Source organism: Leptonychotes weddellii, chromosome 9 (genome assembly GCF_054177405.1).
Source record: "Leptonychotes weddellii isolate Sample4059 chromosome 9, ASM5417740v2, whole genome shotgun sequence".
Taxonomy (NCBI): Eukaryota; Metazoa; Chordata; class Mammalia; order Carnivora; family Phocidae; genus Leptonychotes; species Leptonychotes weddellii.
In genome coordinates this window covers 41,322,030-41,348,193 of record NC_138377.1, presented here as the reverse complement: position 1 = coordinate 41,348,193, position 26,164 = coordinate 41,322,030, and the positions used below count along the sequence as shown (strand labels likewise).

General features: G+C 34.6%; 1 protein-coding gene across 1 annotated transcript in view; it reads right to left on the bottom strand.

Moving 5' to 3' along the window:
* The window catches only part of DDHD1 (DDHD domain containing 1), a 57,573-nt gene extending 31,670 nt beyond the window's left edge, over positions 1–25,903 (bottom strand). Inside the window, exons 1-6 of the mRNA XM_031030454.2 lie at positions 25,198–25,903; positions 24,549–24,569; positions 17,857–17,958; positions 15,843–15,971; positions 14,626–14,773; positions 4,526–4,632 (exon numbers count right to left, since the gene is read on the bottom strand). Coding sequence (XP_030886314.1) covers positions 4,526–4,632; positions 14,626–14,773; positions 15,843–15,971; positions 17,857–17,958; positions 24,549–24,569; positions 25,198–25,351 — 661 coding nt within the window. The 5' untranslated portion in view covers positions 25,352–25,903. The remainder of the gene's footprint in view (positions 1–4,525; positions 4,633–14,625; positions 14,774–15,842; positions 15,972–17,856; positions 17,959–24,548; positions 24,570–25,197) is intronic.
* Positions 25,904–26,164: the final 261 nt, after the last annotated feature.

Below are 26,164 nucleotides of genomic sequence, written 5' to 3'. Positions count from 1 at the left end.
ACTATAGCATTTACTATGTGCCAGAGCCTATTTTATTTCATTTTGTCTGTTTCTCAACACTATGTAAATCGAATTATTTCACCCCCAATAGCGTGCTTCTGAGATTCATATAGCTGTAATCCACTCATTTTCACTGCTGTATAGGATTTCACACATACCTAACAATGCACCCATTTTCCTTTGAAAGACATTTGGGTTGTTTTTAGTTTTTTGCTAATATAAACTATGCTCCTAATAACACTGTTGTACATGTCTCCTGGTGCGTATGTATAGGAGTTTCTTTAGGGTATATACATCTAGGAGTGAAACTGCTGTGTCATAGGGCACATGCATACTCAACTTTATATGAATATGTCAAACCATCTTCCAAATAGATTGTACCAATTCACATTCCTACCAATAGTCAATGAGAATTGTCAATGCTGTACATCCTCACCAACATTTGGTATTGTCACTTTCTTAAATTTTTGCCTGAAGGCTAGAAGATATTTCATTGTGGTTTTAACCTGCATCTCTTTGATTACTAGAGAGATGTACATTTTATATATGAAAATATATAATTAAAAAATATAACACACACACCCCTACATATATATATATACACACACACACATATGTGTATGTATGTGCTGCCTATCTAGCTCCATTTAAGTTTCCTGTTCTTTATTCTGGATATTAAAGCTTTGGTGGTTATATCTGTTGTTCTGTTGCAACATCTTTTCCGTTTGTGGCTTGTCTTTCATTTTTTATGTTGTCTATTAAGAAAAAGAAGTTCTTAATTTCAATCTAATCAGACTTACCAATGTTACTTTATAGTTGTGTTTTTGTGCCATATTTTTTTTCTAATATGTTTTAAAGTCCTGGCTTATGTGTTTGATCTTCTGGAATGTAAGGTAGGAATCATTCTCACCACCTCCGCCCCACTCCCCCCCCCCCCACACAGGATAACTGGTTACCAAGGACCATTTATGGAACAGGCCATCCTTTCACCCGCGATCTGTAATGCCGGGTCTGTCATACACCAGGTTTCCAAATTAAGCATAAATCCGTTTGAGGGGTCTCTAGTCTGGTGTACTGATCTGTTTGACTATCCTCGTGCCAATCTAAATTGTCTTAAATACAAAAATTAAAAAACGGTCCAGTTATCTACCAGGACATGACACCCTCTCCACCCTCTTGTTCTGATTCTTGGCCATTTTTGGGCCTCTGATCTTTCTACAATAATTTTGGGATCAGTTTGTTAAGTTTTATGAAACTCTATTGGGATTTTGATTGGAATTGTGTGGAATCTATAGATCAGTTTGGGAGAATTAATATTTCTAGGATATTGAACCATCCAATCTACAAAAATGATCTTTGTATATATTTAAAAGTTATATTTAATATTTTTTGTTTTTTCATTTTAATATAAATATACGTATTTTATTAGATTTCTAGGAACCTTGTATTTTTATGCTATTTTGAACAGTTTGTGCTGGCATATACAAATGCAGTTATTTTTGCATACAGATCTTTTATTTCACAACACTGTAAACTATCTTATTAATTCTAATAATTTTTCCTTAGATTCTTTTGTATATTCTGTGTAGACAACCATCAGACCTGCAAATGAAAACATATCTTTTCCATCCCTTAAAGCTATTATTTCTTTTCCTTATCTCATTATACTGGTTAAGCTTTCAAATTGAGTATCTGTTATAGGAGTAGACATCCTTAGCTTCTTCCTAATTTGAAGGAAATGATTTTAGTCCTTCAATACCAATGAGGACAGTAACGGTAAATGAGGGTAAATACTCTTAATCAATGTTTTTGAATTTACAAACAGTAAAATTGACATTTGAGTTTTAATGCATATATGCTTTTGCTAACTACCATGATAATCAGGATACAGAACTGTTCCATCACCCTAAAAAATTCCCTTTTAAATTTAAACCCTCCCTTAAACCCTGTAACCACTAATCAGTTCTCTGTCCCTACAGTTTTGCCTCTTCCAGTATGTCATATAAATGGAAGCACATGTTATGCAGCCTTTGAGACTGGCTTCTGTAATACTGTGATATACAGCTGACCTCTGTACAACAAGGGTTTGAACTGTGAGGGTCCACTCATACATGGATTTTTTTTTTGGTAAATACAGTACAGTACTGTAAATGCATTTTCTCTTCCTTATAATTTCCTAAATAACACTTTCTCTAGCTTACTTTATTATAAGAATACAGTATATAAACACATAACATAAAACATGTGTTAACTGACTATGTTATCAGTAAGACTCTGGTCAACAGTAGGCTACCAGTAATTAAGATTTTGAAAAGTTAGAAGTTATACACAAATTTTGACTGCGTGGGCGGTTGGTCAGTGCCCCTAACCCCGCCCCCCCAATTATTCAAGGGCCAACTGTAATAAGAAACACATGTTTGGTCTTTGTCCCTGGTTCTTGGCACAGGGTTCCTAAAACCCTTATAATTTCCTGAGTGATAGTGTGAAAGAAATGTCTTTTATTATTCATATAAGCCTCTTTCAACCACACCTGAGTTTACCCTAATAAGGTGACTCTTGAAGGATGGGAACTGACTGCCATAGGAACCAACCATGTGATTGGAGGGTTGAACTTTCTGCCCCATCCCTGACATCCGTAAAGGAGAGGGGCTTGAGACTGAGGTCAATTGCCAATGATTTAACCAATTATCCCTACAGAATGGAACCTCCGTAAAAACTCTTAAATAACAACAGGGTCTGGGGAGCCTCCAGACTGGCACACACGTGTGTGTGGTACACTTGGACAGGATATGAAATCACCGCACCCCTTCCCTATACCTTGCCCTACATAGCTCTTTATCTGGCTTTTTACTGTATCCTTTGTAACACCCTTTTAAATCAGTAAATGTGTTTTAAACTAGTGAATGTAAGTAAATGCTTCCCTGAGTTTTGTGGTGAATCTGGTCAATTATTGAACCTTAGGATAGGGTCACGGGATCCCCTTCCCCAATTTATAGCCAGTCAGTCAGATGTATAAGTGACAATCTGGAATGTGTGATGGCATCTGAAGTAGGGGGCAGTCTTGTGGGACTGAGTCCTGAATCTGACTGCACTCTCTCTGGGGAGTTTGTGGCAGAATTGAGTTAAATTCCAGGATCCCAGAATTGGAGAAATAGCTGGTATGGGGAAAAACCTCCATACCTTTGGTATCAGAAGTATTGAGAATAGAAACAGTGGTGTTTTTCCTTTAGTTTCTCTCACTCAGCATAATGCCTTTGAGAATCTATCACAGTAGTTTAAACCTAATGGAAAATTACAGATTCAGTTTTATTAAATGTTAACTCATCCATACTGTGTACATTCCTGAGCAGCCTCAGAAATTTATCTGGGTAAATGGGAAAAGCCCAAAAGATAGTGTTAATTACACTAGAACCTTATGTATGAGCTCCTGCTGTTGAGAAGTCTTCTCTGATCACTAGTATTTTTTTTTTTTTAAATTCGTTACAACTTTGGATACCATTTTGGTTTATAAGCTATAACTGACATTGCTAACTGACTATGAGATAGAACCACAGACTTGTAAGAATCCTTGGAAATCATCCAGGGAGGCAGGTTAGTGATGTGATGAATAAGGGCTCTGGTATCATACAGATCTAGATTCCTGCCATTCTTAGTTAAATTCATTCACCTTTCACTGAGTTTCAGTTTCCTTATCAGTAAAGTAGAGAAAACAAAGTAGGTATATTTCATAGCTATATGAGAAAATTAAATGAGAAACTCCATGCAAAATGAACTATGGAATGCCAGGCACACAGTAAAAGCTCCACAAACAGCAGCTGATATGTCTAAAACTCTTTCATTTTCCAGATTATGCAAATCATCAACTGAAACATGCCATCCTAATGGTTTAAATATTAAAAGGTCACAGCTTTGTGCATATTTTAGCTCATAACTCTTTAAGGAAGCAAACAAAAATGATTTTATTTAAACAAATATATTGTATAATTTCTCTATGCTAGATTATAATTTACCAGCCCAGGGAATGCAGGAACAAAAGAAAACAAAAAACCTGAGATTTTATCTTCCAAATATAGGAAAAGAAAATTATTAGAAAGAAAATGTAAGCTCATATGGAATTGTGGACAACAAATATTTTTAAAGTTGTCAACAAATCACTTTCTGTCAAAAACTTAAGACAATATTTTGTTCCCTCCACATGCTCCCCATTCCCCTGCCCCACCCCCTAGTCCACAGAAGGCATGCATAAAAACTGGGCTATCTGTGAAATCTATATGGTGATCCAAATCAACATATGTCAATATAATTATTTTAAGAATCAATCACAGACCTGTACCCCTGAAACAAATAATACATTATATGTTAATAAAAAAGAGATAAAAAAAAATAAAAATCAGTGGATTTTCTTAAATTATCTAGAACAAAGAGTGACTATACCTCAAGACAACTAAATGAAAGACACTTTGTTCCCAACGAGCAACACCTTGTTTCCACTGACTAAATCACTTAATTTTTAAACAAACTGTACCTCCATCAAGAGTAAGTTTTGACCGCCACTCAACAGGCAGAAATTCAACATGTGTTGCGTGGTTGGAAAAATGCCTTTCTTCTATTTTTCTTGCAGCTTCTCTCATCCTAAAAAAAAACAAAATAAAAACAAAACATTATCAGAGTAATTTCTCATATGTACTTATACAGTATAAAATGTCTTTAATCATACCACTTCCACTTGCTTCTAACTTCATCCTATAATGTTTCAATCATCGTTACACTATGCAATAGTTCACAATACTAGGAAACCTTAATTTCAAAGCTATTTCCCTAAATTTGTCATCTATGATTTCAAATATTACAAACTTTCACATTATATTCTAAATAATTATATGTATAAATTTTTAGTAGAGAGAGTAGGACAACGAAATCCCCCCCTCTTCTGCCATCACTCTGTTCCAAATATTAGCAAGTCATGGCCTGTCTTATTTCATCTATTCCTCCACTCATTCTCTCCATAATATGAATTTTTAAATTTTATTTTTAAAATTAAGATATAGCAAAATTGACATCTTTTCCCTTTTGGTGTCAGTTGTAGAGATTTGTGGTTAGCACCACCACAATTAAGATACAAACTAGTTCTATCTTCCCCCCAAAATTCCCTCATACTAACCCTTTATAGTAACACCCTTCCCCCATAATATTTTAAAGCAAATCCCAGACATCACATCATTTCATCTGTAAATTGTTTAGTAGCTATTTCTAAAATATAAGGAAAACATAACCTATTTAGTACTATTATCATACCAAAACTTTTAACAATTTTTTAATTTCAGCAAAGATGTAGTTCAGTGGTCCCATTTTCCCAGTTAGACTAGAAATGTTATTTTCTAACATAAAATATATTTTTACACTTGTCTGAATTGAGCTCCAAATACAATAGTCCTCCCCTTTATATGTGGGGACACATTCCAAGACCCCTAGTGGATACTTGAAACTGCAGACAGTACTGAACCCTACATGTACTGTTTTTTCCTATACATACACACCTATGATAAAGTTTAATTTATAAATTAGGCACAGTGAGAGCTTAATAACAATAACTAATAATAAAATAGAACAATTATAACAATATAATGTAATGAAAGTTGTATGAATGTGGTCTCTCTCTCAAAATCTTATTGCATTGTACTCCTCCTTCTTGTGATGACATGAGATGATAAAATGTCTGTGCGGTGAGATGAAGTGAGGGGAATGACACAGGCATGGTGATGTAGTGTTAGGCTACTATCACCTGCTTCCAGATGCAGATGACACTAGATAACTGACATCACAGAGAGTGAAACTGCAGATAAGGTGGGGGACTGTATAGTCCGTGCACTGTAGTTGGTAGGTATGTCTCTTACGCGTCTTTTTTTTTTTTTAAGATTTTATTTATTTGTCAGAGAGACAGAGAGAGAAAGAGAGAGAGAGAACAAGCAGGAGGAGCGGCAGGGGCAGAGGGAGAAGCAGGCTCCCAGCCGAGCAGGGAGCCCGATGCAGGGCTTGATCCCAGGACCCTGAGATTATGACCTGAGCCTTAACCAACCGAGCCACCCAGGCATCCCGTGTCTTTTAATCTATCAGTTCCCCTCACCTTTTTTTTTTTTTTTTGGTTTTGTTTTACAATTTATTTTTGTCCTGTAGAGTTCCTGAGAGTCTGGTTTTTAATGACTGCAACCCCGTGGTATTGTTTAACATGTTCTTTGTTCTCTATTTCCTGTAATTTGTTAGTGAGATACAGGGGCTTGATCAGATTCAAGTTCTGTTGTTTTGGCAAGACTACTACTCCATGGGTGCATACAAATGTGGTGGTCTCTTTTTGGTCACACTAGGAGTTATGACGATCATTACTTAGATTGATTAATTTATTATGGTTCCATTACGCCTTATTTCTTTATAAAGCTTATACTTCCAGAAATTTCCTCACATCAAATATTTGGCTGCTTTGTAGTACAACCAAATAGTTTATGAACTGAGAAAAGGCAAAATGAATGGTTAATTCTTCCCTTTTATTAACAATTTTCAAAATACTGAGTTCTTAGCTTGTATATTTTTTGACATCTTTACTAACTCATACACTTAAAACTTATTTGAAGTGTTTCTTTTTTTTTTTTTAAGATTTTATTTATTTATTTGTCAGAGAGAGAGTGTGTGTGTGCACAAGCAGGGGCAGTGGGAGAGGGAGAAGCAGGCCTCCCGCGGAGCAGGGAGCCCGATGCGGGGCTCGATCCCAGGACCCTGGGACCCTGACCTGAGCCGAAGGCAGACGCTTAAAGACTGAGCCACCCAGGCACCCCGCTATGAATATTCTTTAACAGGTTTTTGTGTAGATAGGTTACCAATTCTCTTGGATATATACCTAGGAGTGGAATTATGGGCTGGTATGCTAACTCTACGTTTAAATATTTGAAGACGTGCTAAACTCTTTTCCAAAGCAGTTGTACTACTGCACAATCCCGTCAGCAACATGAGGGTTCTAATTTTTCCACATCCTCACTAACACTTGTTATTTTCCATCTTTTTGATGACAGTCAACTTTGCGGGTGTGGAGTGGCATCTCTTTGTGGTTATGAATTGCATCTCCCTAATGCCTAATGATATTGAACATCTTTTCATGTGCTTAAGGGCCATTTGTATATTTTAACTGGACAAATGTTTTTCAAATCCTTTATCTATTTTAAAAATTGAGTTCTTTTTTTATCTTTATACATGCTAGATACTATAGATCCTTCTCAGATTATGATTTGTAAATCATTCTGTGGGTTGTCTTCACTTTCTTGATGATGTCCTTTGAAGAACAAGTTATAACTTTTGCTGAAGTCCAATTTATCTCTTTTTCCCTCTGTGGCTTCTACTTCTGATGTTGTATCTCAGAAACCATTGCCTAATCCAAGGTTACAAAGATATACTCCTATGTTTTAAGAGTTTTATAGTTTTGGCTCTTATATTTTGGTCTTTGATTAATTTTGAATTAATTTTTTGTGTGTGAGGTAGGGTTTTAATTTCATTCTTTTGCAGATAGATATCCAGGTGTCCCAGCACCAACTGTTAAAGGGCTATACTTGGGGCACCTGGGTAGCTCAGTCAGTTAAGCATCCAACTCTTGATCTCAGCTCAGGTCTTGATCTCAGGGATATGAGTTCAAGCCCTGCATTGGGCTCCACTCTGGGTATGGAGCCTACTTAAAAATATTCTTTCCTCAATGAATTATTTTGGCACTTTTGCTGAAAATCAACTGAACTCTTAATTCTATTCCACTGGGATCATGCTTTGTAGCAAGTTATGAAATTGGGAAGTGTAAGTCTTCTATCTTTGTTCTTTTTCAAGATTGCTTTGGCTGTTCTGGGTTCCTTGCATTTCCATATGGATTTTAGGATCAACTTGTCAATTTCTGCATAAAAGACAGGTAGGACTTTAATAGGGATGTGCTAAGTTTGTAGAGCAATTTGGGAAGTACTGCCATTTTAATGACATTAAATGTTCTAATCCACAACTGTTGTTTTTATTTGGTCTTCTTTAATTTCTTTCAAAGGTGTATTGTAGTTTTCAGTGTACAAATCTTACATTTCTCTTGTTAAACTTATTCCTAAGTAGGTTATTTTTTTTGATGCTGTAATAAATGGAAATGCTTTTTCTTTTCTTTTTTTAAAATAAACTCTACCCCCAACGTGGGTCTTGAAATCACAACCCCGGGATTGAGTCATATACTCTTCTGACTGAGCCAGCCAGGCACACCTGGAAATGCTTTCTTAATTTTCGGATTATTAATTGCTGAGTTCATTTATTAGCTGTAGTAGTTTTTTTTGTGTGTATGTATAGATTCCCTAGTATTTTCTCTCTATAAGATCATGGTATCTGTAAACAGAGATCATTTTATTTCTTCCTTTATAATCTGGATCTCTTTTATTTCTTTTTCTTGTCTAATTGCCCTGGCTGATACCTATGGTACAATGTTGAACAGAATTGGGAGGGGACATCCTTGTTTTGTTTTTGATCTTGAGGAAAAGCTTTCAGTTTTTCATTGTTAAAGTATAATTTTAGTCATGGGCTTGTACATGCCTTTTATCAGATTGAGGAGATTCCCTTCTCTCTCTAGTTTCCTGAGTGTTTTCATTATGAAAGGGTGTTAAATTTTGTCAATGCCTTTTCTGCATCAAAAACCACATGGTATGTTTTTTTTTTTCCTTTGTTCTATTACCCTTGACTGATTTCTTTTAAAAATATGTCAGACCAACCTTGCATCCCTGAGATAAATCCCACTTGGTCATAGTGTATAATCTTTATGTGCTGCTGGATTCAGTTCGTTGAGGATTTTTGTGTCCATAAGAAATATTGATTTGTACTCACAAGGGATACTGGTCTATAGGTTTTTTTTTCCTTATGGTATCTTTGTCTGTTTTTGGCATCACAGCAATACTGGCCTCAAAGGATGAGTTGAGAAGTTTTCTCTCGTCTTCCATTTTTTGGAGAGTTTATAAAGAATTGGTGCTCCTCTTTTGTGTTTTTGTTTTGCAGAATTTGCCAGTGAAGCCATCTGGTCCTGAGCCTTTTTTTTTTTTGGAAGGAAGTTTATTGATTATTAATTCAAATGCTTTACTTGTTAATGGTCAATTTAGATTTTCTATATCTTCTTACTGGTCATCAAATCAGTTTGGTAGTGTGTATCTTTCTAGGAATTTGTCCATTTCATCTAGGCTATCTAATTTGTTGGCACAGAATTATGCTTACTATTCCCTTATAATCCTTTTGATTTCTGTAAGATTAGTAATTATGTCCCCTCTTTCATTCCTGATTTTAGTAATTTGAATCTTCTCTTTTCTTGGTCAGTCGAGCTGCAGGTTTCTCAGTTCTGCCGATCTTTTCAAAGAGCCACAATAATATATAGAGGTCATCCTCATTGTTTTACAGCTGCATAGTTTTCCATCATATAAATAGCCATAGTTTATCAACCAGTCTCTTACTGATGCACATTTGGGTAATTTCCCATTACACATAATGCTGCAAAGAATAGCTTTGTGCATATATCTTTTTAAAAATATTTTTGCTGATATTATCCTTGATTCCCAAGTTAAGTTTGCTGGGTCAAAGAATAAATGCATATATAATTTTGACACACATTCCCACATTCTCTCTTCTTCACTGCAGTTTACTAGCAGTATGAGAATGCCTATCACCTACAGTCTGGCTAAAGGCGTATATTGTCAAATTTTGGATTTTTTGCTAATCTCATAGTCAAGAAATGGCATCTTAGTGCAATTTTAATTTACATTTGATTGAGCATTTCCTTTTCTGGGAATTAGATGTTCACCTCTTTAGCCCATTTTTCTAAAAGGTAGCCAGATATTTTTTCTTTATTTTTAGAAGTTCCCTATATATTAAGGATACTATTTATCTGTGATATAAAAGCTGCACATGGTTTCTCTCAGCTTGTCTTATTTTATGTTTTTGTCAACATAGCTTTTTTTTCTGGATCAAGTCATAGTTAGGATACTTTTCTCTATTCTTTTTTTTTTTTTTTAAAGATTTTATTTATTTATTTGACAGAGAGAGAGATAGTGAGAGCAGGAACACAAGCAGGGGGAGTGGGAGAGGGAGAAGCAGGCTTCCCGCCGAGCAGGGAGCCTGATGTGGGACTAGATCCCAGGACCCTGGGATCATGACCTGAGCCGAAGGCAGACACTTAACGACTGAGCCACCCAGGTGCCCACAGTTTTCTCTATTCTTAAAGTGTAGAAGAATTCAAATTCCCCTCAATTCCACCTTTTAAATCCATAGTATTTGTATGGCTTCATTTCTTATATTTAAATGTGATCCAATAAAAATTTATCTGAGTGTGAGAAATGGACCCAATTTTATTTTTTTCCTATGGCTATCTAATTATCCCAATACTATTTGTTTAAAAAGTCTATCTCCATTTCTAGTATATTTTAAAAGGCAATATTTACAATATGATTACATTTTACTGATTGTATATCCTCACAGTTGCCTTTAAAAACATCTAAATAAATTCTAGGTTGCCAAAAGGAAAATCTGCTTCCTTTATCATTACTGAAAATAAATGACAGCCAAAACTTCAGACTTGAAGGCATGATCTCTTTCATTACCCACAGAGTCTATTTTGTTTTTGTTTTATTTTTTACAGCAGATACTCCAATAAGGGTTATAAACACATTTTTAAGTTTCTTTGCCATCTTTTCAAATGTTTAGTTTTAACAAGTATGAGAACGTATAAGAAAGACCATATTTTAAGATTTCTAATATTATTCTACCCACATTTTTGTTTGATGACTGTATAGTTCTTACATATTTCATTATGATATAATAATTAGCATTATCTGATCAAATATGTCAAAACTGATGGGGCTGAGGAACCCTGACTGAATTATAAACTCAGGAAAACACTACATTAGCCTAAAATACTGTCCTCTTCTACAGTAAACTTACACAGTCCTCTACTCCACAGGATCACTATCCTAGTTCTCAGATGGTCACATATGTAGATACTGATTAGGCAAGCAGGTATATCTCCTAAATCACTTGGTTGTAATTAATAGGAATGACTCAAAAAAAAGGAAAGGGAAAGATGAAAGAAGACAGTAAGAAATGGAGGAAGGAAGGGGATAAGGAGAAGGAAAGAAGAGGAAGAAGAGAGGGGGTAGGAGGGAGGGAGGGACAGAGAGATTGGTTATGTCCCCAGATTTGCCTTACTAAAAATGGTAAAACATTTCCTAAATGTAGAGGTCTTGACAACATGAGAAACACTGAGACCAACGGAGGGTGGAGGAAACAACAAAACAGGAATGCTTGCAAACCATTATGCTATGGCTCAAGCTACAACCCATGACCGTGCATCTGAAAGGCCACGCACAAAGCTCCGTCCTGTTATAGAAGCTTATTAAACTTCAATGTTCCCCTGCTAGGCAATGAATGCTTATTTAGTTGATATTTTGAAAAAGGAAGGAAGAGATTAATAGTGCCTGAGAATTACTGTCCAATTAAGGATCACTAAATTGCTCTAAAAGAATAAGTCTTTATAATTCTCAATTAAAAAAAAAATCAACTGATAAAACAAATTGGTATTAAGACATATATAGGAAAGGAGAAAAACAGAAAATCATAACAATCAACAAGGTACACTTTTTACACAAGAAAGCAAGGTCCAGAAGTGTATATGCCACCTTTGTGTGAAAAAATCTGGATTTACCTAAAGAAACTTTAGAACAATATAAAATAAATGATTAACATTGCCTTGAGACATAAGGACAGTGGACAATGGGGGATGATGGAGATAAGGACAGGAGTCAGATTTCTCACTCTGCACATTTTTATGCTTTGATTTGTCAACCATGTGAATGGACTTCCTATTTAAAAAATCAATTTTGGGGCACCTGGGTGGCTCAGTCGTTAAGCATCTGCCTTCAGCTCAGGTCATGATCTCAGGGTCCTGGGATCGAGCCCCGCATCGGGCTCCCTGCTCCGCGGGAAGCCTGCTTCTCCCTCTCCCACTCCCCCTGCTTGTGTTCCCTCTCTCACTGCCTCTCTCTGTCAATAAATAAAATCTTTAAAAAAAAATAAAAAAAAAAATCAATATACTCTTCTAAAATTATAGCTTTAACATTACTTATTTATGGTATTAGTATATAAGTTCAGTGAAGATTTCCCTTGTAATAAATTGCTACAAAAAGTAAATCCAATCCAATTCAAATACATTCATCCTTTTTAGTAAACCAGCTCTGATATTCCTAGAAGTTGTCTATCAACTTTCTTCTCAATCCACATCAATCACTAAAATAAGGTGAGGGATAAACCTCTAATTCTAGGTTTCTGAAACATGATTTCAAGAGGTCCTCAGAGAACAAAATGTTGCCGGGGGTCGAGGGGGGGAAGTCTTGTAACCCTTTATACTACTTTGTTCATTTCAACTGTAGTCTCACAAATACAAACAAGACTCAGAATGGCAGTGACAAAGATGAAGTTAATTTTACTCTTTTTATTGGACGACTAACTTAGGAATGGTAGAAAGCAGGGAAAGGATTAAGAGATCCTCTGGATTTCCCCATTTATTATTAAGCAGAATTCTTTTATGTTTATTCTCTATCAATTACTAATTTATGTGGGGGGTTTTCCATCAAACTAACCTGTCTCTGAAGGAATGACGGCAATCTTCTCTGTAGCTGATACTTTTTTTTTTAAGATTTGTTTATTTGAGAGAGAAAGCACGAGCATGAGGGGCAGAGGGAGAGGGGGAGAGAGAGTCCAAGCAGACTCAGTGCTGAGAGTGGAGCCCGACATGGGGCTCGATCCCATGACCCTGAGATTACCACCCGAGTGGAAACCAAGAGTTGGACACTCAACCAATTGCACCACTCAGGTGCCCCAGCAGATACTTGGTTTTTTTGAGCCACTTTGGATTCATTCATCCTACTTCCAATACTAGCTCTTGATTTTTATCTGTGGCTCTACCTCTCCCAATGATTATGATGAAGCCAACTTCCATCTGACTGTGGAAAGATGACAAGTTCAACAGATCAGACCCTGCATGGCCACATGTGTAGATTCAGGCAGTTGGATGCAACACCACTGGTCACTGAAATGTCTAGACTAGCTGGGACTTCTGGAAAAAAAGGCTTCTTCTTTCTTCTTGAAGTTGAACACAATATAATATAAATCACATCTGGAACCAGATGTCTGAGAATAGCTAAAAAATGAAGGAAAGTAGCGTAGACAGAAACTGGATTCTGGATTCTCATGACTGGCAAATCTTAGATTTGAATTACTAAATCCTCCTTTAGGCTTAAGCCTTTTTGGGTTAGGTTTTCCCCAACCTACACCCAAAATAAGCAAGGTGATACCTTCCCATTTATCAATAGCTCCAGAAAGAACATGCCATTAAACCTATGTCTCAGGTTCCTAGGTATCCAAGCAAGAGATCAGCATTTTAACAATAAAAACATAAATATTCGAGAAGTCATGTGCAACTCACCAGAAAATAAAGTCAGAATCAGAGGGAAGAGATTTTCTGTAATATAAGCTATGAAGACCGACAAAAGTTAGGGTGGCTTGGCAGTATCTGACAAAGTTTTTAAAAGTTGAACTGTACCTTTACTTTAATCCATCAGTTGGCATTAAGAGGTATTACAATAAAAAGTGAAACAAAACTCAACACTGCACTATTAGAGAGATGCTGATGAGGACAAAGTTCCTGGTATCACACAGTATTTGTTCTAAAGGACTCAAGAAACGCATTTACTTGAAGCCTCAGAACCAGATAAAGTGTGCTCTGAACCAACAACTGTTTGTTTTCATCACATCATAAATATGATTAGATTTTTCTTTCTTTCTTTTTTCAATCTTAAGTAGGCTCCACGCCCAACATGGGGCTTGAACTCATGACCCTGAGATCAAGAACTGCATGCTCTACAGACTGAGCCAGACAGGAATCCCCGATTAGATTTTTCTTCATACTGGCTGCTAGTTTAGAGCCAAACTTGTGGTGGAATCTTTAACCCTAACATGTCCCTTCAACACAGTCCTCACACACAAATAAAAACATCCCCCACCCCTCTAACATGTTGGACTTTTTAGAATAAAGATGAATATAAATAAATTAACGAGGTAAATAATATACCATGTGTGTTGGTTAAAACACCCACTGTTCTCTGTGTAAAATTTAGAGTTCGGTTTCCCCTGGTAGTAATTAATTGATCAGGTTAAACTGCTGACTGGCAATTTAAATGATTCTTAGGTTTTTCATAATTATGCAACTTTGCAATTATTCTCAGTTTCTGCAGTTCAGAGAGTAAGATACAAACCGAAAATTAAGCCTTTTTCTTTGCTTTCAACCTAACCTAGTTTTACGTTTTTAACCTTCATCTTCTCCATGCTGTAGGGGGAAAAAACTCAAATATCATCATCACCATCATCATCATCTGGACATAATCACTCTCAAAATTTGGTCCAGAAATTCCATCTATAAAGTAAGATATATTAGAGTACACTGAAGAAACATGTGGTAGAATGATTAAACTCTGTTATACCCCAGACCAAAGTCTGGATTCTAGACTAGATGGAGAATGTATTCATCAAAGAACTCACATGGCTGTATTTTTGATAATTCTTCCTTGGTCCATTTTCTGCCCAATGCCATGCACGACAAATACAATATGGGTAGTCTGTGATGGCTTGTCTTCTAATGTGGCTTCTTCTACATAACCTCTATGAAGTCTGGTCCCACTACTTGATGCTGTAGAAAAATTATGATTCTAAGTTCACTATTTATTCCAGAAATAACATTTTGACAATATATTGAAAGAAAATAATAAAGTAAAAGAGATCTTAAGAAAAAATTTCACTGGGTTGGGTGGGGATGAAACTTGTAAGAAGATGTACCTTGACTGGCTCAGATATAAAGTGCTTGACTGGACATGATGCTAAAGCCAGAAACAAGAGGAAAAATGGAAAGGAAGGAGGGAGGGATGGACAGAACACATAAAAATTTTAAAAAGTTCTCTATCAAAAAAATTCCATGAAGCAAAGCTAAAAGACAAATTGGGAAAATTTTTGCAAAATATGTTAATTACTGAGGTATGAAAGAAAGCTTACTAAACAAAAAGTGAGAAGATAACCATTCAAATAGCAAAATGGGCTAAAGGTACAACGTAATTCACAAAACAAATACAAATGACTAGTAAACATAGAGAAGATATTCAAGCACATCTGTTTTCAAAGAAATCACAACAAAGATGGAATAGCAAAAAAAACCTTAATATCAGACTTAACAAAAATTTCTGAAAAATTTATTAGTAATTTTCTCACATCTTCCTCAGGTACCATTTCCTCTTTTCTTCCCTTTAGTCACACTTCTTGAAAGAGTTGTCTATTCTCACTGCCTCCATTTCTTCACCTACCTAGATAGACTTCAACCCACACCAATCTAGCTTCTGCCCCCTCAATCCATCCAAGTCACCAATGACCTCCATTTCACTACCTCCAACAGAAATTTTTAGTTTTCACCTTCAATTGCCATGTTTTATTTTCACATCACTGCCTGAGGTTTGACTGCTGTTGTGTTTCTAGAAGTATAAAAGACATTTATTAATCCTGTCAGATCATTCTAAATATATGATTATCACTGATGAATACATATGAACTCAATCACCTTAATAAAAGTTTCATTTAATAGGACAGTAACTGTCACTAAATTTAATACATATTTAAAATATACTAAAAATAGAATTTGAACAGTCTACTTTGAATGTAAGAGAAAAAGATTCTCAAAATTTTGACAAACTATAGTAATATTTAACAATTACCTTTAGAAAATCCCAGTTTTTGGGTTACTGTCCTTGCAATTTTAGATGTTGTTGCATCACTATAAAGATATACTTCATCCATACTGTGCCAGTCCACATGATTTCGACTCAACTTGAAACTATGAATAGCTGTTGCAAAAAGGAAAAATTAATGTAGTTGCTCATTTGTGTGAAGAATTATAACACACAGATTTTTGAATCAATATTTGAACTCAGTTCAATAAAAAACTGTTTTGCTGAAACACATATTGATGTGAAGCAAGTAATGGATAGGAACTTTATTTTATAAATGATTAACCATGCTATAGGGAATGTCAACTTGTTAGAACAACACAGAATAACTGGCTTAACCACCATAATTTTAACCTCTAACATGTAGTTAATATGTTCTGATTATTAAAGAACTGCTTTCCCACGTGATAATGACCATTTCTTAGTTCTAAGGGATAATATATACCTTCATGAAAGTCCTCAATACCTTTGACATAGAAACTTAAGTTTCCTTTCTTCTGTGGATTTTATTTTTGGATCTGTGAAAATTTCACTCAGTGCAAGACAAAACAAGACTAAGAGGAAAAAATTTTATCTTTAAACTGGGAAGAGAACAACCTAATTTATGAGAATATATGGTAGTTTTGAAATGGATATAAAAACCAATTATCACTGGATATTGCTCACCATAACAGAAATCCAAAGTTGAAAGATGTTTTAGTAAGAAATCAAAGAAATTTTTTCTACTGTGATGTTCAAATCACTATGGTTATTGCATTTCTGTAACTAAGGTATGCCTGGTGAAAATAAGCTCTAAGGAAAAAAAAAAATCAAACCTATATGCTCAAGAAATACATAAACTCTCTGAGGCAGGTACTATGTCTTGATCATTTTGTACCACTAGCACCAAACACAGTGTCCTAGCACAATGCCCGACATGTATCACAAATTCAGTAATGTTTGTGGAAGCAATGGATTAAGAGAACTGTCATTTACATATTCATCCATTCATAACTTGATAATTCTTATATTCTGAAGGCCTTAAAGTTTCCTTTCTATACCTCTGGTATAGAGGTGAGAAAAATCCACATATCCCTCTTCAGAAAAGTACGCACCTTAAAACTGCTATGCCTGATTTATTTTTTTAAAAAATCCTTTTTAAGCAAAATATTACCTCCCATTATATATAAAGACCCAGAGGTACAAAAAGAGTAAGTGACTTGCCACAAAGCTGATTACCAGCAGAGTCTAACTATTCTGATTTGAAGATGGGTTGAAAATAACCTCTACTTAAATATGAAAGGTTACATAGCCCTGGTCAAGAACTAAGATCGTAAGTCATTTTTATGAAAAACTATTCCCTACTAAAACACATAGAAAAGTAAATCCTTTCAGAGAAATTATTCTCAGTTATGTTACAAATGTAATTTCAAAAATTTATGAAAAACCAATTTATATTTCACCTGTCAGGATACATTACTAACACTGAACACAGACCAAGATGCAATGAATGTAACAAATATTAATAATGTTCAATCCAAAAAAAACAATAGCAATGTACAAGCTCAGCTTTTTTTATAAAAGAACTTTTAAAAATCTTTTGCAAGAGTTTAGTAATTATTTACTTTTCTATGTCTGGTCCAAACCACTATTTTATGCCTTTTTATCTAATGTTTCCAAACTACATCTTTGTTAAAAGTTTTGAGCAACATATGCTTAAAACATTGAAACTACAAGACTAAGATATTAAGAGAACAGTGTTAAGCCAACAAAATTTTGTTCCTCTTCAAATCATCCACAAGCTGCCTTAAAGTAAAACATCTTAGTATTGGTGAACATCCCATTACTCTGGACCACACACATTATTTACAAATGTTTATATCGCTTATAGTTAAGTAACTCTAAGCAAAATAGCACAACAGACACATTTCTAAAAAACTAGTAATTTCTACGCTTTAAATGCTGAATACTGTAAGCCAGGGAGAAATAACTACATGGAGAAATAAAACTACAATTACTGTACCTTGAGAACGCTTTCGTTTAAGACCTGCCGCATCTGTACTCTCCTTATATCCTCTCCATTTGAAGAGAGAAGGGAGGGAGAAGGGAGGGAGGTGGTAGACAACTAAGAAAGCAAAAACACTGAGCTTCAAAGTAAATTTTAAATGGTTTGCCATTTTCCCTTTTTGCTGTATTAACTTTAAAAAAATGAGTTGTATTTGACAAACATTATTCTAAATGCTTTAATTTCTAATTAAAAATCAGTAAAGCGGGCGCCTGGGTGGCTCAGTTGGTTAAGCGACTGCCTTCGGCTCAGGTCACGATCCTGGAGTCCCTGGATCGAGTCCCGCATCCGGCTCCCTGCTCAGCAGGGAGTCTGCTTCTCCCTCTGACCCTCCCCACGCTCATGTGCTCTCTCTCTCTCATTCTCTGTCTCAAATAAATAAAATCTAAAAAAAAAAAATCAGTAAAGCAAAATCAGTTTAATAATGTTTATCAAATATATGCTCTACTTTTATTGAAAGAAAAAAAGGCAAATGATACCTAAAATTTATCAGTTAAAGACAACTATATGATCATAATATTTAATGTCTTTGCACAGATAGAATAAAAAATAGGTCATGGTATTTTTGTATGCATAAGGAACTTATAAGCCCCATTTTCACAATACTAAGGTTATTTACTTTCACCAAATTAGCCGACAGCTGATGTCCAAATTAAGAAGGCAATAAATAACATTTTAAACATTTAATGCAGTTTTCCTGAGAAAATATCACAGTATACATTCCACTAGATGTCTTCTATTACTGAAGTATATCATGGAAACTTCCCACAGAAACAAAATACTCTTTTTGCAACTCAGAGTTGCGAAAAGAATTTTAAAATGAAACTTTCGCCAAAATAAATCAAATTGGAAGCTCTTTAACTGGTTAGTGATAAAATAATGGAAGTCTGTAATAAACAATGAAAAAAAAGCCACTAGTAAAAAATGCATGTTGTGACATCTTATCAACATGAAACAGACAACATAAAGCCAGACATAGACTTGATATTTGGCAAATCAGTAGATAACCTTAAAGTCAATAATTTCCCTGTTGGACATGCTAGTTACAGATCAGTAAATTTCTTTACATTTTAAATAAGCATTTAAAAAAAAAATCCACTTGAAATTGAACCTTATAAATCATTTTCTTTTCTTTTTTTTTTTTTAAATAAATCAGATTCTTAACACTTCAGGAAATGAACCACAGAACCTTTATGACTTAGTTCAAATTTATGTTCTAAAACATTTGCTTTTTCATCCTCACTCCCTTCTACAATAATGTGACATTCAAAAGGTTAAATACTGCTCAGATATGAATATATTTAATTCCTGTTGTATAGGACTAGATACATTTTAAAAATCTGTTGTATGCATAGATGAAGTATATTCAAAGATTTGTGCAATAAAGGTAATTGAGAAATGCTTACAAGCCACTTAATTACAACTATATGTAATTAGATGGCTACAGACTAGGATTAAAAGCTGGGTTGTAACACTAAGATTATAAAAACATTTCTTTGTTAAAGAGGGGTGGAAAATGACAACTTAAACATTTTCTTCATTGAAAAAGTTTCTTCTCAAAGGTGCCTTCTGGTCAGTTATTGAGGAGTAGATGTACCACTTCCAGGAAACATTTTTAAACAAAAAATTCATTAGGAAAAAGCTATCAAAGTAGGCCAAATAGGCATAAATTTGAGACTTTACTACTCAAAGAAACAAAACCTAGATTTTATATATCCACTAATAAAACTAACATGAACCAAATCCATATTTACTACAAGGAAACTAAAATAATAATTAAAAAAGTCATTAGTAAAAATGTATGCTGTGACATTTGGTAAGCATGAAACAGCCAACATAAAGCCAGACACAGACTTGATATTTGGCAAATCAGCAGATAACCCTGAAGTCAACATTTTCCCTGTTAAATACTGCTGGTTATATATAACATAAAATGTCTTTACATTTTAAATAAGCAATTATTTAAAAATCCACTTGAAATACATATGGACCATTTGACTACACTTCAAAATTATGCAAACACTTTCAGAAAACTAGTCAAGATATAAAAAAGAAAGGCTTTTCTTTCTAAAGGAACAGTACAATTTAGGGATTAAAAAAGACAAATACCCGGGTGCCTGGGTGGCTCAGTCGGTTAAGCGACTGCCTTCGGCTCAGGTCATGATCCTGGAGTCCCGGGATCGAGTCCCGCATCAGGCTCCCTGCTCGGCGGGGAGTCTGCTTCTCCCTCTGACCCTCCTCCCTCTCGTGCTCTCTGTCTCTCATTCTCTCTCTCACAAATAAATAAATAAAAAAAATCTAAAAAAAAAAAAAAAAGACAAATACCCTAATATACTAAAAATAGAGAAGCACATTTATTTAAAACATTTTCACAAAATTAAATAGACATGGTTCTTTACCTTCCTTTCAAACCAAATTCTTATTTTCACTTGAAAGTCATTTGCTCTATGTGTCACAATTTCCCCATAGCATAGTTAGAAAGCTTAATTTTTTTCAGCCCAAAGCACAGCATTAGGGGTACTACCGTAAGCACAGTAGAGACAAAACGTATTTACAATCAATCCAACAGGGATCACCATTAAATGAAATTCAAGTGCTAGAAAGCATTACTAAATTTTTCCCCCTAAAATAAAGTTTTAGTTAGGAATTCTTATGTTAGCAAAAATATGCATAAACTCAAAATGTTAATGTATTAAATCCTAACATTTAATTAAAATGTTATTTTATATACTAAAGCCTTATATAGCAATGAAAAAGATTTAAAGTACTATAGCATTTCTAATAAATTTCCTTACTAATCCTTCTCTTAAAGGGATTTTCTTCATTATATAATTCTGAAAGCAACAGAGTATCAAAAGAGGGAGTTGCTAATGACACACTAATCCCCAGGACAGAACAACTCAATGACTTTTCCCTTTCTTTTTTTTTTTTTTCTCCAAAGATTTTATTTATTTATTCATGACAGACAGAGAGAGAGAGAGAGAGGCAGAGGGAGAAGCAGGCTCCCGAGGAGCAGGGAGCCCGATGCGGGACTCGACCCCAGGACCCCGAGATCATGACCTGAGCCGAAGGCAGACGCCCAACCATCTGAGCCACCCAGGTGCCCCAATGACTTTTCCCTTTCTAAAAGCTGGTAACCTGGATAATCTCAACTTTAAGGAAAGCAGGTTTGCACATCTCAAGCATGCCAACTGTAATGAGAAAACTCCCAGCAACTGAGTCTTGGATCTCAGTAAAGTTAGGTAAATTTATAAAAAGTAATAACCAAAAGCTAGAAGACGGGAATCCTCTTAGTCACCAAAGAGGGAGGAAAAGGAAAGCTGGTTAGAAAGGATTAGCAACCCCCAACTCCTCACCTTTTTGACTTTTGCAGTTCTATATTCACAACTTGGGATATTCTTATCCAGCAACAGTGATAGCAATACACACTTTACATGCCAAATTGTTAACTGTATTAAGTCTTTCAAGATACACCAACACCTGTGATGTCACAGTACCCCAAAATAGCTTGAACAGTAACCTATCCATGACTTTATATTGATAGTGTGACTTACAGATAGCATATCGTTTTCACATTCTTAATCTGTTAATCTCTGCCTTTTAATTGGAGCATTAGTTCACTTATATTTACTGTAATTATTAACACAGGTGAATTTAGGTCTATCATTTCCCATTTATTTTCTCTTTGTTCCATCTGTATTTTGTTTCTTGTTTCTCCTTTCCTACCTTCTTTTGGGTTAATTAAATATTTTTTACTATTTTATTTTAATGCCCCTACTTGATTTCTTTTCTCTCGTAACCTTGACACTTAAGAAAAAAAATCATCCTTATTGAGGTATAATTGATAAAAGTATAAGATATTTAACATGCACATCATAGTGAATTGATATACATTGTCAAAGGGTTCCCCTTATCTAGTTAATTAGATGCCTTAACATTTTTGAAGACCTCTGATCAGTTATTTTGTAGAATGTCCCTTAATTTGAGTTTATCTGATATTTTCTCATAATTGGATTGATGTTACACATTTTTTGGTCAGGGTAAAGTACAGGACTAACTCATTTAGTTTAACCTTTTTAAAACTGGTTATTGCTTGGATAAATTATAAAGCGAGTCAAACACTAATCTGGCACTATGTTCCAAGTATTTTCAAAATTACTTATTTGAAGGGCTGATTTTATTTGTAGAATTCATCCCTAGTGAAACTCTAGACTTCCATTTGTTAGGCTGCAAGAAGGAGGGGTGGGAAGAGAATCAATTTTTATTTTCACTCTAAGAGAAAACAAAATTTATTTATTTATTTAAAATTTTTTTATTTATTTCTTGACAGAGAGAGAGAGACAGCGAGAGAGGGAACACAAGCAGGGGGAGTGGGAGAGGGAGAAGCAGGTTTCCTGCCGAGCAGGGAGCCCGATGTGGGGCAAGATCCAGGACCCTGGGATCATGACCTGAGCCGAAGGCAGATGCTTAATGACTGAGCCACCCAGGCGCCCAGTGATGATGCTTTTATGGGTTATATTTGTATGCTAAAAGTTATGCAAAACTTTCATCAATCTATTTCAATGCTTACTTTGAGATTATTAGGAAAATTAACAAGGAGAAAATATCAAAAAAGCCAATTTATTTGTGGCATCAGCTACCCTAACCAAAACACAGGTAAGGTCAGAAAGAAAAGAAATTATTTTAATGTCCTTCAAGGCAAGAAGTCTGTTTAGTTTCTTAGAAATTCCAGAGAAAAAAAAATTCCACAGAACACTTAAGAGTCCTAGATACAGTATTTTAAAATGTTTTTAATTATTAAATGGGATTTTTCCAGAAAGCCTTATTTGAAAAACTCCATGGCACTGTGATCTCCAACTCTGTATTCCAAGTCTGTTTGTAGAGTATCTAATTCTGTATTCACTGCTTACTGTGTTATCTTATACTTACTCTTTGTAACTACTCTCATCTTTGGCTTTGTCTTGCCCAAAACTTCTTGAGGTATCTTTCACAAAAGTGCCTAGCACAGTACTATCTGCACATGGAAACATTTAAAACCTCCTGACAATATGAAGAGTCAGGCTTTCTCATATGTACATGAGAAAATTTAGGTGGAAAAGATATTTTTTACCCTAATTAATTAATGAAATACGAAATTTCAGAAGCTTAGAGGTAAGAAGCAAAACAAAAGATTATAATATGTTTTTATCTTTGTAGATGTGGTAAATTTGATTTTTCTAACAATGGTGGCTTTCTGGACAGCAGATGTTCTTTCCTCAAGACCAGTGATAATTTTCAAATGTACTACAAAATTTCCCATAATCTTCAAAGTCAAATATCACATCTTAACACAGAAATGTATGTTTTACATAAAACTGAATAACAACTAAAATGGCTGTAAATTTATGACAGTATATATACTAAATTGAATTTAAAATCTTTGTTAATAAAATATGCTGAAGCTTTACTTATATGCTACAGTGTATTTTAAAAAACCAATTTTCTTCTAATGAACCTTAAAAAATCATGATTTTGAAAGATTACAATGCAAAAATGTTATAACAGTTTAAAAATTTTCTGACCAAAGTATATCCTTAAAGCTAGCAAAAAATATTACTATAATACCCTAAATTGATACTCTAGAATCAACACACACACTCAAAGACATACTAAAAATCTACTCACACAAATATACTACATTCTTTATCAGACTTATTTAAATGACTGGCTCATTAAAATTAGGGCACTGTGAAGAAAACTGAAGTATCCTGCTATATTCAGCATTTTGGTAGGCAGTAGAAATAAAAAAGACAAAAAAATTGTAATTTTTATTGTAATAAAAACAAAATTCCAAATAGATGTGATCTAGAGATGAAACAGAGCTGATGACTAACTTCTATAAGATGAATTAGCAAGAGGAAAAAGAATGTTTTGAATACAGTACAAGAAAGGGGAATAATCTACTTATATTTTTATTTTTTATACTCACCCTTTTTCTCCTCCAAGCTTTTGGATTTTCTTCCCCCTACACTAAGAGTAAGGAATTTGGGTGGCTAAACTGGGTTTGTTAAGGTGAACTGCCATTTCTGAGGGAGGACTGAAGGAGACTTAATAGAAAGAAATCTAGAATTCAGCCTTCTCTGATAGCAATCTTATTTTGGTAGTGGTGATGAGCCACAACTTTCCTCAGTTATGTAGATTTTAATTAACTAGACACAAAAGATATGTTAATTTGGTATAAACTAAACTATATAGTTTCCTTGCTTGTGACGTGTGTGCGCGCATGCGTGTGTGTCTTCAGAGGGAAAGGGTAGGTGAAATAAAAGACTTAGGATGTTTGTTACTAACAATAAGAAAAAAAATAATCCAAGCCAATTTAAAGCTTATTGTTTTGCCATTAATTAAGTCATGTGAACAATTACTTATAACCACATAATTTTCCCAAGCTGCATTCTGTGAATTACTTGATCAATACTGAGTTTTTCTGCTTTAGAGATGTTTTATGAGAAAGGGAAAAAAAATCACTTAATTCATATTTTAATTCACTAGTTTCAATAGGGCTTGCCAAGAAACCTCCAAAATAAAGGCAAGCATAGATGAAGAAACACTTTTTAGAAAAAAATATTTAGAGAAATCTACAAATTCTAATCTACCTATATTATTATACTCACCAGAATAGCTGATCCCACTGCCTGCAGTAAATGGAACAATAGAAGTATTTTTAACTTGACCACACATTTTGAATTTTACTCAAGATCAGACATATAATGAAACATGGCAATCTTTGCTATTATATAAATATTTTAAGCTATTGCAAACAAATCCAAATGCTGAGTAAGGGAATATAAAGAGAAGACTGTTTCAAAGTAAAAGTTGATGTGGTTATTAGTATGGAGACAACCTAAAGATACGTATACAAAGGAAATTAAGGTGTTTTTTTTCTTAAATTTCAGGAAAAGAACCAACATTAAAATATTAACAAAACTGCCTGTTTGATGTAATGACATATTTTTGTAGATTCAATTTTGGTTGGTAATTATAAACTACTGAAAAGGACTAATTCATGGAACACATACAATTTGTACAATAGTAAGTCATGTTAGTGTCATGTCAGTGAACACACATATTAAGTAAAATAAAAATTGAGACAGTTCAGGAATTCATAGCAGTATTAAATTCTAAAATAATCATCAAATGTTTAAATCAGAAATTTTATAAATTCTAACACTCATGAATTACTAGGCAAAATTAAGAACTACTCTAAACTTTGTTAAGAACTTACTTGGTTTACAACATATTAAATGTATTAATTGGTCTTACCATCTTTTCCATCTATGGATTTTGACACTTCAATATCAAAATTTTCCTGCATCTGCTGACCTCTAAAACAGCTGAGATGTTCTTGCTCAATTAAATTACTTTCTTCTTCTTCTAAAGGCTGCCAAGTACCATCAATAAACCACTGTCCACGCATTACTAGTATTTTATCTGCCTCTGAAAAGAGAAAACACAGAATTATACATTTTAGGATCCAACCTCCAGAAAGAGACACAATAACTATAATTTTAATACTCTGTTACTATAACTGTGGCAAAAACTTCCATGACCCAGCAGAATCATTTAAAGTTTTAAATTTCAGATTTCAAGCCATGGCACATATTTTTTACAGTATATCATTTTATTTATATTGGATATTATGCAAAAATTTACTTTGGTATTCGAAAGGTAGATGAGCAGTTATCTTTATAACTGAGGCCCTGAGTAACCCAAATTAGTAGGTGATGGGGTTAAGACAAGTTCATGCAAGACTCTGGTGATAGTTCCAATGTCTTAGAAAATACTGATACACACTCCGAGAAGTAGTTCAGAAATAGTGCGTGTGGTAGTAGTGTGTTACACTTTTTAGGGTTGCCTTGAAGGGTATAGACTCCCAGTTAGAATACAGGAATAGCTGATACATTCAATTATAGTAAATTCCTTACCCATTTTAGAAAAAAACTGAGTAGAAAATTTTGAATAACTATAAACATTCCTTTGATTAAATACTGTTCCTATAAGCCTAATACTTTCCTTCCTTCCACTCCTCCCCCCCTTCCTTTCTTCCTTTCCCTCCAGGCCCAGTGTGGAGCCCAATGCAGGGCTTGAACTCAGGACCCCAAGATCAAGACCTGAGCTGAGATCAAGAGTTGGACACTTAACTGACTAAGCCACCAAGGCGCCCCTATTTATATTTTGAAAAATAAACCACAACTGTCAGTTATGTTATTTTGAATATTTTAAGATTTAT